Source organism: Drosophila gunungcola (assembly GCF_025200985.1).
Source record: "Drosophila gunungcola strain Sukarami chromosome 2R unlocalized genomic scaffold, Dgunungcola_SK_2 000006F, whole genome shotgun sequence".
NCBI lineage: Eukaryota > Metazoa > Arthropoda > Insecta > Diptera > Drosophilidae > Drosophila > Drosophila gunungcola.
The window spans coordinates 1,195,371-1,211,472 of record NW_026453168.1 but is presented as its reverse complement, the minus strand read 5'-3'; the positions used below and the strand labels follow the sequence as shown (position 1 = coordinate 1,211,472).

Sequence of the window (16,102 nt, the reverse complement as noted above, 5' to 3'; positions counted from 1 at the left end):
TGGTTTGACTTTAAACCGATCCGCGGACGAGCCTCCTCCTTTGGTGCATTTCCAGTTTAGCGTCGCTGCGTTTCGTTGCTGCTCCACTTTTGTGGCTCCATAAACAAAGAGCCAGGCCAGAAACTGGTTATTTCTTTACTTCGATCGGAGCTGCAACGACTGACTGCGACCTCCGATTCCGATTTTATATCCAACTTGGACCCGTACTCTCTGCCGGACTCATGTACTACGCTGTTGACTTCTACGCGGATATGGGACAAATCTCTCAAGATGTAAGTAAAGTTCATGTCATTTGCCTATAGGCAAACTCAATACATCACTTGCAAGATCTTGATATCAACCCAAAGTTTTGTGATTTTTATTTAGTTCCAAGTTGAACTTTAGTTCTAACATACCTTATTGTTATTTAAATTGTTTGGTCAGAGTGTCAAAAATTAAAAGTAAAATTGTTGTCTTTTAAAGCAAAAAAAAATTCATTTTTAAGGTTAATAAAAATTGCTGAGTTATATATAATAACTTCTTAGGACGTTGAACAACAATAATTAAAAAACTTTTATTGTACCCAAGAGTGATATTTATTCGAGGTTTTCTTCTTTTTTTTTTTGCTGATTAGGCCGATTGCATGACACTCCAATGTTGCTGCCTTGGTTTTAATAACCCATAACTTTCATTAGGCACTCCGTTTTATATGCTTGTTTACGCATTTGACATCAAGTAGGAAAACAAATGTGGTCACAACATGTTGCTGCACATTGAGTGAGTTTCTGAAACTATTTAATTTAATGATTAATTAAACATTACAATGGGTAAAAATATTATTATTTTCCCAAATAACAATGTAATTATGTGTATGCGTTCTGCCGTTTTGGTTTTTATCCAACTGAGATATTTACCAAATCTGAAATGCATATGAAATGCAAACAATGGTTGCCTTTTTTGTTTCCCAACGTTGAAGTCTGATATATGTGCGTAAGCAATTATTTTCCTGGACAACATAATTAACTTTTCCGGAGCAAATAAACATAAAACCGCACTGTAAATATGCAAGAGTGCTGGGGGAGAAAATTACTCGACTACGGAATGTTATACATAACAAGAATTTCGTATTTAAAAAATTTGCATATTCTAACCGTGCAATAAAAATGTTTGTTTAAAAAATTCGGTACAAAAGTTTGTGGCTTACACATGATGCAGAGAGAAACAGCAAATAGTAAAGTTAAAAAAAAAAAATTTTAACCAAACTACAAACTTTTTATATGCGTTTTTTTTTTAACAGTTTGTGTGCGGGGAAGGAATGTGTAATTTTTTTTAAACCTTTGATAAGCCCAGACAGCATGGAATATTTTTTGTACCCCTTTTTTTTGTTTTTATTTTTCTCTTATGGTTAGATGTAGACCCAGCCAGAGCTATAAAATAGATAACACAAAAGCTTGCGACTCTGGTATTTTATTTTCATTGCGAATATGATTGCTAAACTGGGTCAGCTAATCAGCAAAATTGATGCAAATGTCGAGTAATTGCGACTTGAAATTAATTAAATTAGAGTATAGTGGAAAAAGAACAAAAAGTGAGGGAATAATTGATTAGGCGCGAAAAACAATGAGCCACAGATGTTGTTGTTTTCTAATATCATCAGCGACCATTGTAAAATGAGTGCCAGATGTTTGAGTTAATCTAATGCAGTATAATATATTATTAGCATGTAAATGAAGGTAGTTGTGTATGTTAAACAACAATGAGTGTAAGAAACACCTAATACTTTGTTGCAAAAAATTAAAATAAAATAATTGATTTTTCTTTGGATATCAATACAAAGTAGTTAAGTAATTGCATTTATATCAATTGTTTAGTAAAATTATCGGCTAACCTTACAATAAATTAAAAATTAATAAGGGTTTTATGGCTATTAATTAAATATTCAAAAGGGACTATCCACTTTATGGTGTAGTGTTTATCATTTTGTTATTTGTTTGTATAATGAACCATAAAAAAATTAGTTTTTATATGTGGCAATTAAGACATAAATATAAATTTTTTTTTAAAACAAGGAATATACACAGCTGGTACTTCGTTAATTTATTAATTTTTATTTAAATATAAGTTTAAATTTAATATATATATAAATATAAATAAGTAAAAATTGTTCTTGTAATAGGACATAAATAAAAATATAATATACAAAAAGTGTACGCATGGAGGATATATCTTTCGTTACAGTTGTATTTTAACTTGTTTTGACAATGCAGCTGCAGTTAAATCAAAGTAAAAAGTAATTTTAATTATCATTCCCCGATACTCAATGACAAAGAACATCAACAGCCAGCGGCCATCAGCCATCTGCGGCAGGCAAAGAATTTTATTTACGCAATGAAAATATAAATTGTATAAAAATACTGAACGCGGGTGATGAAAGGGAGGGGGAAGGGGCGGCATAGTGGCATGGTGGGTGGGGGTCGGTGAATTCGCTGGGTGTTTTTGTGCGGTGGGGGTGGTATGTGGGTTGTGGGTTGTGCCTGTGCCAGTCACTCAGTCAGTCACAGTGGCATGATAGCAAAATCAAAATAAACAGATGTGCGCCATTCGCACTCTGGCAGGAGTCCAAAAAGGCTTTCGCCTTTGGCTAAGTGGCAAAAGTGACTGATTGAGTGATTGAGGGACTGAATGAATGGCGCGGTTTGATTTGAATCAGAAGCACAAATGCAGAAATGCACTTTGATGACACCCAGCTCGGCAAGTGTCCATGATTTGCCTCAATTTTAATAGCGGAAGTCACGAAAGTCGAATGCAGAACATTAAAATAAATTGCTAAAATACATTTTAGTAGAATCATAACCATCGCGAAATAAATATATCAGTTTCGCAAGGTTTATTCAAAAAACACCAAAACACACTTCAATTAAATTCAAAAGTAATTAAATATAATCGAATATGCTCCAACTTAAAATTTTTAAAGCAAATTAGACATATAACGCAACGCAATATTTAATTTTTTCTGTAATTTACACTTTTTACAATTAATGTGTTAATAATTATTATTTAAAATATTTATTTCATCTTATACAAATTTCTACAGTGCACTAAGAGAGAGTTCCTAAATACAAACTACATTTCATAGTTAGCCACAACATACTTTGTATGTACATAAATCTTTGGCACAAGTTTATAAATGCCAACCAAATATTCGCTATAATAAAAGACTTAAAAATAGCAATTTCTAAATTTTTAAAAATAGTTTTTGTGAGTTCATTAACCCATTTCTCGTATGTTAACTGCTGCATTTGTCAGTTTATCGTTCTTTACTGCGATTTGCATTGTTCAAAGAGGTCTCTTATCAAAGAGCGTTATCTTCCGAAGGCAGTGTGCACTATATATAGAAGTAATGTACACAAAGACACAATTTGCAGACACTTAATGCGTACACACGCGTGCATGTGGATATATATTACAGACGTTGGTGTAGACCTAATAATTTGCCACACTTTGTCATGATTGTTTGCCATTTGCCAGTTGCCGAGCAGTTGGCTGTTGGCTGTGTTGTTGCACTTTATCAGCAGACAAAGTGTCGCTTCGAGTGCCAGACAGCTTTTATTTAGGTATCTGAGGTTGGAAAAACACGTACCGCCACCCACACAAACCAAGTAAACACGCACACTCACCTACCGATTTAAATATGTTACATATTAACAATCGTTGGTAAACAAGAGATTTTGTGAAGGAAAAACTCGCAGTGAATTTCTTTTCATGTATACATCTCATGCTAAAGTGGCTATATTACTTTGGGATAATTGCCTATATTAATTACTGTGTTAATTAATAAGATGTGGTTAATTATTGTTTATGTGCTTTCATATTCAAGATGATTTATGTTATGTTTTTAGGGCAATTGTTGTTTTGTGATTTACTTTTACATGCTCTTCCCGTTCCTCACAAAATTAAAAATTTGTGCCAAAATTTTTGAAGTATTAAAGCTGATATAAAACCAAATCAATTACAACAAATAATAATCAGAGCTTAATATCACACAATTCACCAGATGATTTTATTGATAGTTTTTCTTCCATTTGTTGGATTTAATAAATAAGCCCCGAGATATTTGCAAATTGCAAAATAAAGAAATTACACTTAGGGGCACGTTTTAACAGGTGCACTTATACACACATGCATATAAAATGTACTCATATGTATATGTTACGAACTATAGAAAAAAAAATAGTTTATCACGTCTAGACAAGTCTCTTTATCTACGCACACAAACAAGCACTTTGTTTTTTATTTTTATTTTAATTTTTGTGTCGGGTGCTTACATATATGAGTAAGTAGCCCTCGAGTGACTAAAAACACATGAATAAAGCGCTCAGGTGTACGGCAGTGATAAGCTCTGGCTATAGTCCGATTCGGTCGCCAAGGAGAAGAGTAAGAGTAATTCACGATTAATTTTATATATTTACTCAAAGTAGTTTATTAAAAGCCAAGCTATTTGTAGCTGTAAATAATCATAATTATTTAAATTAGAAACGAGTTTTGTTACATATAATTTTCTTTTTGTAGACTGTGTAAATTTTCTTTATGAAATAATAAACGAGTTATGCAAATTGAACGTGAGAAACCTTTTTATCCTAAAGCTTTCCTTAAAATTAGTTTTCAATTGCACTTTTTATATTTAGCTTGCAAGTATTAGTTATTTTTTTTACTTTTAACAAGGTTAACTTTCTTAACAAAACCTAGATGTTTTTATACATCGCTTTTATATTTAATTATATTAATTTTTTTTATGTTATTTTAGTTTTTAAATATTAAGCTTTTAGGTTTTATAAACTTTGTAAGAATTTCTTTAAAATTTTGGACTTCCATTAAACAAACACACATTTATTTCGGAAAGCGTGCACACTATTTTCATTACTTAACTTTTAATCGCGTTTATTTGCTTGCTTTATTGTTTTAATTCACGTTTCGCATTTTCATAGATTTTGTTTGCCGTCGTTGTTTTCAGTTTGCATTTCTATAACACCTGACGTTTTTTCCACTTCACTTGTTTAATTGCTTATTGTTTGGAGCCCACTCTCTCCCTCTCTCTCCCGCTGTCTCTTTCTCTCTCGCTCTCTCCCCCTCTCTCTCTGCCATATAGGTGTCTCCTTCGCAGGTATTCTACCATTTATGCTAATTTATTTGCCTGTTTACCAGCTTTTGTTTTAATCTGTTTGGGGGCCGTGTTGACACTCACCGCGCTTGTGAGCCACAGAAAGACAATGAATTTCCAGAGTCATTTGGGGCGGAGTTGAAATTACAGTTAATTTATTGTTATTCCCGCCGCTAATTATGCTAATTTATTAATTTGGCTTAGTTTGCGTTGTCGTTTTTTTGCCAAAGGAAATCAAAATTAGCTTACAACAATTAATTGCCTGTAATTAACATAAGCCGAAGAGCGTAAAAAGTTGCGTCGTTCGTGCATCCGGCAGATACAAATTGCCAGTTCCACCGTACGGTGAACACTTCGCACACCTCCGCCTCCGCCCCCGCCTCCTACTTCTCACGCCCCACTGCAAACATTAGCATTCGGCGGTTCTACATTATCTTTGATTTTAATCGCCACGCTCCATGATCTCGCACGTTAACAGTTGGCGCGGAAAGTCTTCGCTCGGCAGCAGATTGATTGCGGACACTGGCCTCAGTTTTGCTCTTCAATGGGTTAAAACGACCCCATTATCAGTCACAGGAAATATGAACGCTTACAAATTCTTGTATTTTAAGTTATCAATAGACTTTTTTCCCTCGCAATTTTAGTTTTTTTGTTTAAATAAAAAAAATTGTTTTTAAAGCGACAATCACTTTATAATAACGTTTAGGGGTAAGCGTTACACAACTTAATAATATTTTTTATACAGCCGATTGCAAAATGGGGCGCTATTGTTTCTTTAAACAAATTAAAATTGCTAGAGGCTCAGATATTTTCTACAATTTTATCCATACATTTTTTATTAATTGCTATAAGTTTTTATATAAATACTTTGAAGTAATTAACCAAAAAAACTTAAGTCCCAAAAATAAGTTATTGCTTAAACATACTTTGGGGAATCGCTATTATTTAGATACATTTTATTTCAATTAAACATTGAGCATGTATGATGATAAGTGTTAGTAGATTAAAGTGTTAATCAAATTAAAACAGGACCATAACCAAGCCTTGGGGTCGAGTGCTTTGATTAATAAACCTAAAAGCTTACAAAGTGGGTGGTTTTTGGAAATGCACTCACATGCATTGGGAGTACGATTCACTTATCACGTATACGCCATGGCAGACGAACAGGTTTTACTAACGAATGGGTAGTGGAGATAGAAAGGGGAAATGGAAAGCCAGAAAACAGTGAAAAGCTTCGTGCCAATGTTACTTTGCCGGCATACACACTCACACACACAGAAACACACAGGAACACACCTATACCCATATGGAGGCTTAGATATGGATATGCACTATAAGTGTACATGCCCATTAAACTTGGCCTAAGCACCGTTCAAAGCTGCTGCCCGGACTGGATTGGGTCGTCGTGTGCTGTATGTCACAGAAACTAGTTTTTATTTTCCAAACGGGTTTCCCCATCTCTTTCGCTGCCCCTGCGTGGGTGTGGGTGTGAGTGTGAGTGTGAGTGTGCCAATTTGTATATTTATGGATTCCCAACGAGAACCCATAATGATGAAAATGTCAACACACCGCCATTTGCATATCACTGCGACTCACCCTTTTAATTAGCAAGTGTAACTGGCCAGTTTTAGAGTTGGCAGCAAGATTTAGGGGTACAACGTTTTAGTTTGTCGATCTGCATACGCATAAATCACATTGATTAATAGCGATACTCTTGTTTATGCGTTGTTCGACATTTGTTATGTCCCAAAGTGGCAGCTACCAAAAGACACATCTTGGACATTAGAATTAATTAATTATGTGAAAGTGATGGCATTTAGTTGGGGGAATTTAATGGTTTAACGACGAACCGAGTAAATCGTTCAGTTATCTGATTAAATATGAAATTAGCACGCATATTTGTAGGCGTGGGTGCATCCCACTTGGAATTCAAGAGCTCATCGTTGCCCATAGTTGGTGTTTTGTAGGTGGGTGGAGTCTAAGGTTGAAACTAAACCTGATATTAATGGTTAGCATTGAATATCGGGTCTGGGGCTGTTTACTTGAACTTACCAACAGGCAATTATGCATGTATATTAAGTTACCATTTTAGTCGGCTTTTCTTAGCTTCTCCATCGCTTTTTGTTGCAATATTAAGCACATCAAGTATACGACACGCTGGACAGCAAACTCATTTCGTTCAGGAAAATCAGCTGCTTTAAATACCAGTTATTATTAGTTTTGATACCTTTGTGAATCATGTGCAATAAGCAAATGCCTGGCAATTAGTGAACGTAAAAGAAAATCGGCTTTGGTAAGCTTTGGGCCTTACAAGTGCTCTGCAAAATGTATTGTGCACCTGCAGCTGTTGAATCTCCTGATTGCAAGACAAATGGCTATTGATAAGGGGTTGGCTGCTATGGCAATCGGCCTTTGACATACAACAATGAGAGTCGGAAATCCAGTGAAGCTTCAACATCACGCAATTTTCCTTCACCCTTTGGTTAAATTTTATTAAATTCTTCATTTCATTATGCGTACAATTGCCTTCCTGCTTGTCTCTCTTTGGACTCCCATTTCAGGCGCAATAAGGCACGCCTGTTGCTGAGAGGGAAAATTATGCAGAATCTATGCTCATGTCATCTGGGCGTATACGTGCTGCCTGACAATGACGGGGACTTCAATTCGGAATTTTGGGGAAAAGAGAACTCTGCAAGCGGCATAAAAGCCAAGTCATGCACACCATTCTGATTCTCGTTCTCATAATTTTCTGTCTCGAACAGGGAATTAGTTTGGCAAGTTTTGCGCACGGAATTTTGTTTACACATGCTTTGCTTCATTCAGTTTTGACAAATGGCATGGACCACATCTCGTATACGCAATGCGTTTGTGGGATTTTAGTTGCAAAGATTTCATTACAATAAAAGTAAACAGCTTTAAACAAAAAAAAAGTGTTTATTCATGTTATAGTTTTATGACGTTTTAATTTTAAAAGAAAGAAAGAAAGGTTTTGCCAAATAAAATGTTTTGATTTTTAAAAGAATTTGAAAAGTCTTATGAACCACAAGATCCAATTATAGCTGATGTTTAAATAAAAAACTTTAATATAAACTTAAAGTATTTAGAAATTTCCTACTTAAAAATTTATTGAATTGCTATAACGCATAAATATTAATTAATATTTGTTTTCAGTGTTTCGATGCAATGAAAACCGGAAAATCTGACCTAGAAATGGATGAGCTGGATGATTTGGATCAAGTCACCCAGGTGATTGGCTACCATCCCCAGTTCCACGATCACTTTCTGCGCACCCAGAATTTCATTATGAAAGGAGACGGACCGCTGCCCAATGACTACAGATACTATTTGGCCATAATTGTGAGTAATGTAATTAGTTATAGGTTTCATGAAAATCAGAATAGAATGCAATACGTTTTGTTTTTTCCTGTTATTAAATTTACGTTGTTGCCAAGCGTGCATAGAACAAAAGCCGTTGATTGGTCCAATAGAAAACTTCACCTGCTATACCTGAATAGAAAATCCAGTGGTGCTGAAGCGAGTTTTGCATTGTTTAGACTGAACTTTTGTTAGGAAATCTATGCACAGCACGTACCGTAAATCCTGTATACAGAATCAAAGGCCCGAATGATGCATTTTGGCTGAAATCAAATCCACCTGGACATGAGTGCACCACCCTCATTTGGGGAGATAGCGGCATAAAGCGGAACCCAATGAACGTTTGCAGAGGCTCATCAATTTCATGGCATGCAATGCGTATCACTCCCTCCTCGTTGGCAAACCATTATGCTTTAACTGTAAATTCAAACCTGGGTATTATGCACATAATTCTGCCATAGAACTGCAATACTATGTACAGGCCAAGTCGCCCTCTATTAAACTAAGCTACCTCACTCAAAGCGGCAGCTCAATATCTTCGGCATTTCGACAATGGTTTGCGTTTTTATCCCGAGTAATAAACTTTGTCAGTTGAATGAAAATTCCTAAAGAAATATTTAAATATTTTTTTAAAGGAATTAAAAAAAAGGAATTAAAGAAAATATATAAACAAAAAGGAAATAATTCTCAATAAAAAGGAATACTTTGTACACGTGCAACATTTTATAATTAAAAAAGGTTATATATTAATGGTTGGTTACAAAATATTAAAATCTTTTAAAATTTGAGAAGTACAACAATTTTAAAAGGTATATATATATTTAAAAGTTTGGAAATCTTTTCGAATTTTAAAGAATATTAAGGGGTATATCTAAAGGTAAAAAAATGAATTTTTAGAGCGAAAAATGTTGATGCCTTAGTGTAATGACTCTATTTGAGTTCAGTTTTTAAATTTTAATCTTACAATAATAAAGAAATTAAAAGCCGTAACAAAGATGATAATAAAATAATGTTGGAGAATAATGCGTAATTGAAATTGATTTATGATATCTGCTAGATACACTCATTCAATGTTAGCTTTTCCAAGTTGCAGTTGAGAATCCAAAAGCCAGAATACTGAAATCGCATTAATCAATTATTTCACAAGTTTTCCCAATTGTCGTTCTGGGTTATTTGGACAAAATGAGTTTGCTTCTTGGCCCCCTAAATATAATTTATGGCCTTTGTTGTGCGTGTGCAATAGTCGTAAACCCAATAAAAACTATGTATATGTATTTGCTGTTTGTAGTTGACATGTCGGTCGAGGGTCTTTGGCATTCCGCCTTCGATGAGGTGAATAATAAACATATAACATTAATTCATGCCAGCAAATTGGGAACAATTTGCGTTTTCCACGCCAGATTGAGATGCTTTTTCGGTATTCGGTTTTCGGAGGAGGGAAAGTGCACCTAAGTGTCGCCTATAGAACGGCGCTGATTCTCTCAACGCCTTTGTCTAGATTCGGGCCTGGGCGAATGTAAAATTATTTAAGATTTACGATGGCATGTCAGGGCATGCCATGATTCTGCCTGCCTGCCTGCCTGCCCAAGTCTCATTAATGACAAACAACAAAATAATACAGAAAAAAAAGCATAGGCAAAACGCAAGACAAACAATGGGCCTTTTGCTCTCAATGCCCGAGTATTTGTTGTTTTGGGTCACAAACATACCGACACACACACACACACACGTACCGCACCGCGATCGAAATAAGTTTCCACATATTTTTAGCACACATTCAGGTGGTGGCATAGTTGAAGTCAATCTCTCTCCCAGGTCCCGCACCCTGGGAGATTTTTGATTGTGGGTCAGGCGGACTCACATCACCAAGTGCGGGGATTGGGGGGGTTGAGGCTGGGTGCAGGGGGCCAAGGTTAGGCGAGAAGATCAAAACAAATTACGTAATGCCTAGAAAAATGTTACCTGAGACCGATCATCTTTCCTCGCAGCAAAATAAAATAGTTAAGCCATATTGGTCATCGATTGGGAATTTCAGTTTTACCTAATTAAAATTAAAATTATTTAAGAGTTTATTTTAGAATTGTAGCTAAAGTTATTTGTAAATATTTATAACTCACATGAATACCTTGAAATTTATATATTAAGATCCCCGTTTAATTAGAAAGTATTTTGATTTTGGTATATACAACACTTAAGCCATTTGAATTCTAAATAATACTTAATTACAATATAAAATTGAAATCAGATTGCAGACTAAAACCGCAATTAATGTAACACATTGTCAAGCAACTTAAAGAACCATGATTTTTGTTGTGCCACTAGCTGCCAACCCTTATTTTATAAGTATCTATCTAAAATGAAAGAAGAATGATGAAAACTGGTGAAAAAAATACAATTACGCGGTGTTAGGAATTGCCAGCTATCAAATATTCATTAAGGAAACCTTCTTTACTTAAAAAATAAAATATTTTAAATTCGAAACATAATATAGAAGAAAAAGATCTACATGCCAAAAGTCAACAACTTTCATAATATTCATAAAATTATTAATCAAGCATCCGACTTAAAACTCACGCTTAAGTACTTTGCTAATGGTTTTTTGCTTTTAAACTTCATGTGAACTAAGCTATATCAACATCCACCGAAAAGGGTTAAATGAAGAAGAGGAATAAGGTTTTTAATTTGTTGCGGCATAGACTGTTCGAAAACGGGCAACTCTATCCAAACGAAATTGCATTTCAAAATAAGTAAGGATTTTATCTGCGTATTCACATACCCACCTCTTTTTTAATATCCCAGGCAGCTGCTCGGCATCAGTGTCCGTATTTGGTGAAGCGGTACGAGAAGGAGTTCATCAACCAGGGAGGAGACAGCGCCTGGCTGGGAGGCCTGGACTTTATACCCGCCAAACTACGTGCCATATACGATATCAATAAAATATTAGCCCATCGTCCCTGGCTGCTGCGCAAGGAGCACATCGAGGTGGGTGCATTTTCTCATTTTTTGGGCAACCGAAAGAGGGAGCAATGAAAGTTTTATGATTTTTCAGCGACTCACGAAGGGGAAGAATAGCTGGTCGCTGTCGGAGGTGGTGCACGCCATGGTCCTGCTATCGCATTTCCACTCGCTATCCTCCTTTGTGTTTTCCTGCGGCCTCACCCAAAAGCTGGACGGGCTGTCTAGTCCCAAATTGAAGAGTCCGCCGTCGGTGGTTGCGCCCCATGAGCCGGCAGTCCTGTGCCACCCGAGCGCCAGCAGCAACACCACCATCACCATTTCCCCCAGCACTCCGTTGGACCCGCAGAAATCCGTCCTGGCGGAGATCTCGCTCAACAATGCAAAGCCGGATTACAATAGCCAAACCGCAGCGAGCAACAATGGAGGAGCAGAGTCCGGCTCTGGAAATGCGCCCGGAGGTGGATCCGATGCTACGGCCCTCAACGGATACTTGGGTAAGTGACTGGCTGCCAGTTGTTGCTAGCAAGCTGAAAGGTTGAAAAAATTGGTTGGTACACGCTGTGTGCTGATGAATTGGAATTATTTTGGTCATTTTTCGGGTTTGAGTTTGTTGTTGTTCAATATTGTGATACAAATATAAAATTATTATATAAAATTCCGAGCTATAATTTGCTGTTTAAAATCTAGAACTTTAAGAATGAGTTTATTGTTAAGATAAATAAGATAATTGAACTACAATTTTATCTTTAAATTAATATTATACAATTTGTATGCCAAAGTCTTGAATTGTGACAAATTGTGTTTGATGATAACTTCCAAGCATAACATATTGATAAAAAAATTTCTAAAATGAATTTTTTATCAATTTCCTTTTAAAATGAAATTCCCAAGTGGTGACTGGACTCAAAAGCAATCCAATCTTTGATAAAATAATATTTTGGTTTAACTTCCAACTAATTGATCTGTAATTACAGCCACGGCCCAGCAATTGCCGCAGCAGCACGGAATCAGCGTGGAGACGCTGATGGAACGCATGAAGGTCCTGTCCCAGAAACAGGACGAGTGCAGCGAGGCCGAGCTGAGCAGTCGCTTTCAGAAAGTGGAGCAGCAGACCGCCGAGCTGGCCGCCGTGACTCCGGAGGCGGCTGTGGGCGTGCCAACAAATCTGTCGCACTACGTCGACGATGCCAACTTCATTTACCAGGACTTTGCCCGCCGCGGCACCGAAAACATCAACACATTTCGCATACAGGACTACTCCTGGGAGGATCACGGCTACTCTCTGGTGGACGGGTGAGTGATAGCTTTTTAACTACGCCAATTTTCTCTAAAGAGAGGATGTTTATTTCATGCCAGGCTGTACAACGATGTGGGCACCTTTTTGGATGCCAAGTTTCGGGCCGCCTACAATCTAACCTATTGCACCATGGGCGGCATCAAGAACGTGGACACTTCCAAGTTTCGTCGGGCCATTTGGAACTATATCCAGTGCATCTATGGCATTCGTCACGATGACTACGATTATGGTGAAGTGAATCAGGTAAGATTAATGCTTTAAACTGATATAAGGTATAATTAACTCTAGACAATAATAATAGAAGCTCATTTTCATGAGCCGAATTTGGCAGAAAAGTGTTTATATCTTAGTTTGTTTATATTCAGGTTTTAAAAAGACTTAAAAAAGAATAAATTGCAACAGAGAATGAAAATATTGCTAAATTATATCCAATGCTTAGGTTTAGATATTTTAACGATGTTATTTTTTTTGTTGATACTATGACTATTCAATTAATTAAAAATTATAATCTAAGGAAATATTATTTTAGACCTAAAAGTACTTTATTAAGATTTTAAGGAATAATTTCTAGAAAACATTTATTTAACTTATCCGAAATTTTTAATGTTTTCAGCTTCTTGTGCGTCCTTTGAAAATGTTTATTAAGACAGCCTGTTGCTTTCCCGAGCGTATTACAACCAAGGATTATGATAGTGTGCTGGTCGAGCTGCAGGACAGTGAAAAGGTGAGTGAAATTTTTAACGTTTGGTTTGTATACAAACATTAATCGCTATTATCTGATATCTGGCCAACAGGTTCATGTGAATCTAATGATAATGGAAGCCCGCAATCAGGCCGAGTTACTCTATGCTCTGCGCGAGATAATGCGCTATATGACTTGATCTCATTAAGTGAATAAACATACGTATATATTACACACCCACATACACGAACCCAACAAAAACCACTCAACTACACCCACACACATTACACAATACACATACATACATGCATAAAACATTTTGTTATTTTGAGAGCGCATAAAAAATTCAGCGAAAAAAAGGGAAACGGATACGAAATCAGGAGGATCTGAAAAGGCAGGAAGAACATACAAAAACCCCGAGTTTAATACAATTTGTGCAATGAGAGAAATAAATGTTTGCTTTTCGATGTCAATGCATGTGCTAAGCTTAAATGAGCAGCAGTTAATAGCCATTAAATATCAGTGTCCATTAAATTCATGTGAAACGTTTACTACTCAATTAACAATTAACAATAGTCTGTGTCTATGGTTAGCCAACACCCAATTTAATCACGTATACAAAAAACCACAATCCAAAAATGAAAAACATAATTGTTAAATTAAGCTGAACGCAAAAACAAAACTTTCTGTCTGTTTCCTTTTCGTGAATGTGCAAGCAATAATCACTGTACATATGTATTATGTTTTGTTTAATTATTTTAGCAAAATAAATAAAATTTTTATTTTAATTAAATCGACTTTGGTTTTCTTTTGCCCTTGATGCCACTCTAAGTTAATCTATGATTTCTCCTTAACTATAATTGTTTTCTCTTTATGTTTAGTTAGTTTTTGAAAGACAAAACCGGTGATTTAAATCTTCGAGCTTTTGATGGAGAGATAATAAATATAAATGTCTATTTTTATAGCATTTAAAATCAAATAATCCAGTGACTGTAATGTGTGTATCGCATCTAAAAATGAAAGACATTCAATGTCCTATATACAAGAAACGAAACCAATATTGGGTGATATAACCCAGAAATCATTCATATTTCAAATCAATAAACAAAAAACTGAGCTAGGAATTTAATCACAAATTTTGCTAATATAAGAATTTAAAAATATATTTACTTTAGGATAGGATATTTTTTGCAACTATCCTAATTGTCTGAAATGAATAATGGACTTAAGCTTTACAACTCTATATCTTTAAGCTTCTTTAATCTTTCTTTGCTCATTTTCCACTTTCAAGTTATAAGATTTGTTGAGCAAAGGTACATTTATTATTAATATAAACTAATACAATTGCTTTTTGAAGTACCTTTTTGCATTTATGTAACATAGATATATTAGACATTTTTGTCAAGATGCAGGTTTCGTACGGAATCCAAACGAAGTATTTAAGTGAAAGTCTATACAGACATATACTTTAGTATTAAGCAAAATGTTCAATAAAATAACGACCTGATTTAATTGAAAAATGCAAACTTTATGGTTAGAAAAAATAAGTCAAAATCCAAATACACTGAGGTCGTCTGAACTGTTTATAATATTTAAGCAATATTAAATTTCTAAAAATTAAGACAGTGAGTGTAAAAACTAAAAACAAAGCCAGCCACCGGTTTCTTTAAATCAAATACGATTAAGTACGATTTGAATGCTTCGTACAACCTCCAGTTGTTCACAGGCCAATCAAGCGAGTTAGGTTTAATTGTACATAAGACTAACGAGCTATGGCAATTCAAAGATGTGATTTTACCGAATATATATACAGGCAAATGTATTCCTTTGCAAATAATTAAGTACATAGAACGAGTATATATATTTGGCTTAGGCATAATATTTCCGCTTAAAGAATTTCACTTTACATCTTCTTGCATAAATGGAACGCCGGGTGCAACTTGTAGGTGAAAACTATTTAAATGAAAAACGAATATTATTTAGTAATAAAAGCTCAAAAAAGGCTGTTGAAAGTGAAAAATAAACGAATTTAAAATAGGGCAATGCAATTGCAGAGGAAAGCAAAAAATACATTTGAGTGCATGTTTAAGTGTTGACTTTACTCCGTCAAAAGATATTTTAGAGTATAAGCTTCTTATTGAATAAGCATAGGTATAAGAAAAGCATCAACTTTATTCATTCAAATTGGGTTTTAAGCAACTTATGTGCATGCAACCTTTAATTAAAATATTCCCAAATGGAAATATTGTACCCGTCGTCTTTTGATGTCTAAAGTTAATGCTTGAATACGATTCGTAATAAAAGGTAACACAGTTGACTGAAATCAACCAGAGAGCACCAAATAAAAAGTAAAATTGACTACACGGTGAAACAATTTGCAACAGAATTTTCCCATCTAAAAAAAATGTTAACTTACCATTTATAAATAAACTTGTTCTATGAGATAGATCAGGCTAACTGCGATACACAACATTTTCGGACTGCTCTTTGGAGAGCTTAATCTCCCGCTTTATTAACAGGCTATATAAACACATACAATTATAAATGTTTTTAACCTCTTGGTGTTTGGTGTCTAATAAAGGAATCCAAAAAGAAAACAAAATCCTTTAATTTCTGGTAATAAGTGTTGAAATTCCATCTGCCTGTTTTTATA

At 35.1% G+C, this 16,102-nt stretch overlaps 1 protein-coding gene across 1 annotated transcript; it reads left to right on the top strand.

The window, feature by feature from the left end:
• The first annotated feature begins 136 nt into the window (after nucleotides 1-136).
• LOC128255138 (sestrin homolog) lies at nucleotides 137-14,242 on the top strand. The gene is made up of 8 exons (XM_052984670.1): nucleotides 137-272; nucleotides 8,309-8,494; nucleotides 11,312-11,494; nucleotides 11,562-11,964; nucleotides 12,445-12,763; nucleotides 12,827-13,010; nucleotides 13,381-13,491; nucleotides 13,562-14,242. The coding sequence occupies exons 1-8, from the start codon at nucleotides 222-224 to the stop codon at nucleotides 13,646-13,648; spliced, it is 1,524 nt and encodes a 507-aa protein (XP_052840630.1). The 5' UTR covers nucleotides 137-221; the 3' UTR covers nucleotides 13,649-14,242.
• Nucleotides 14,243-16,102: the final 1,860 nt, after the last annotated feature.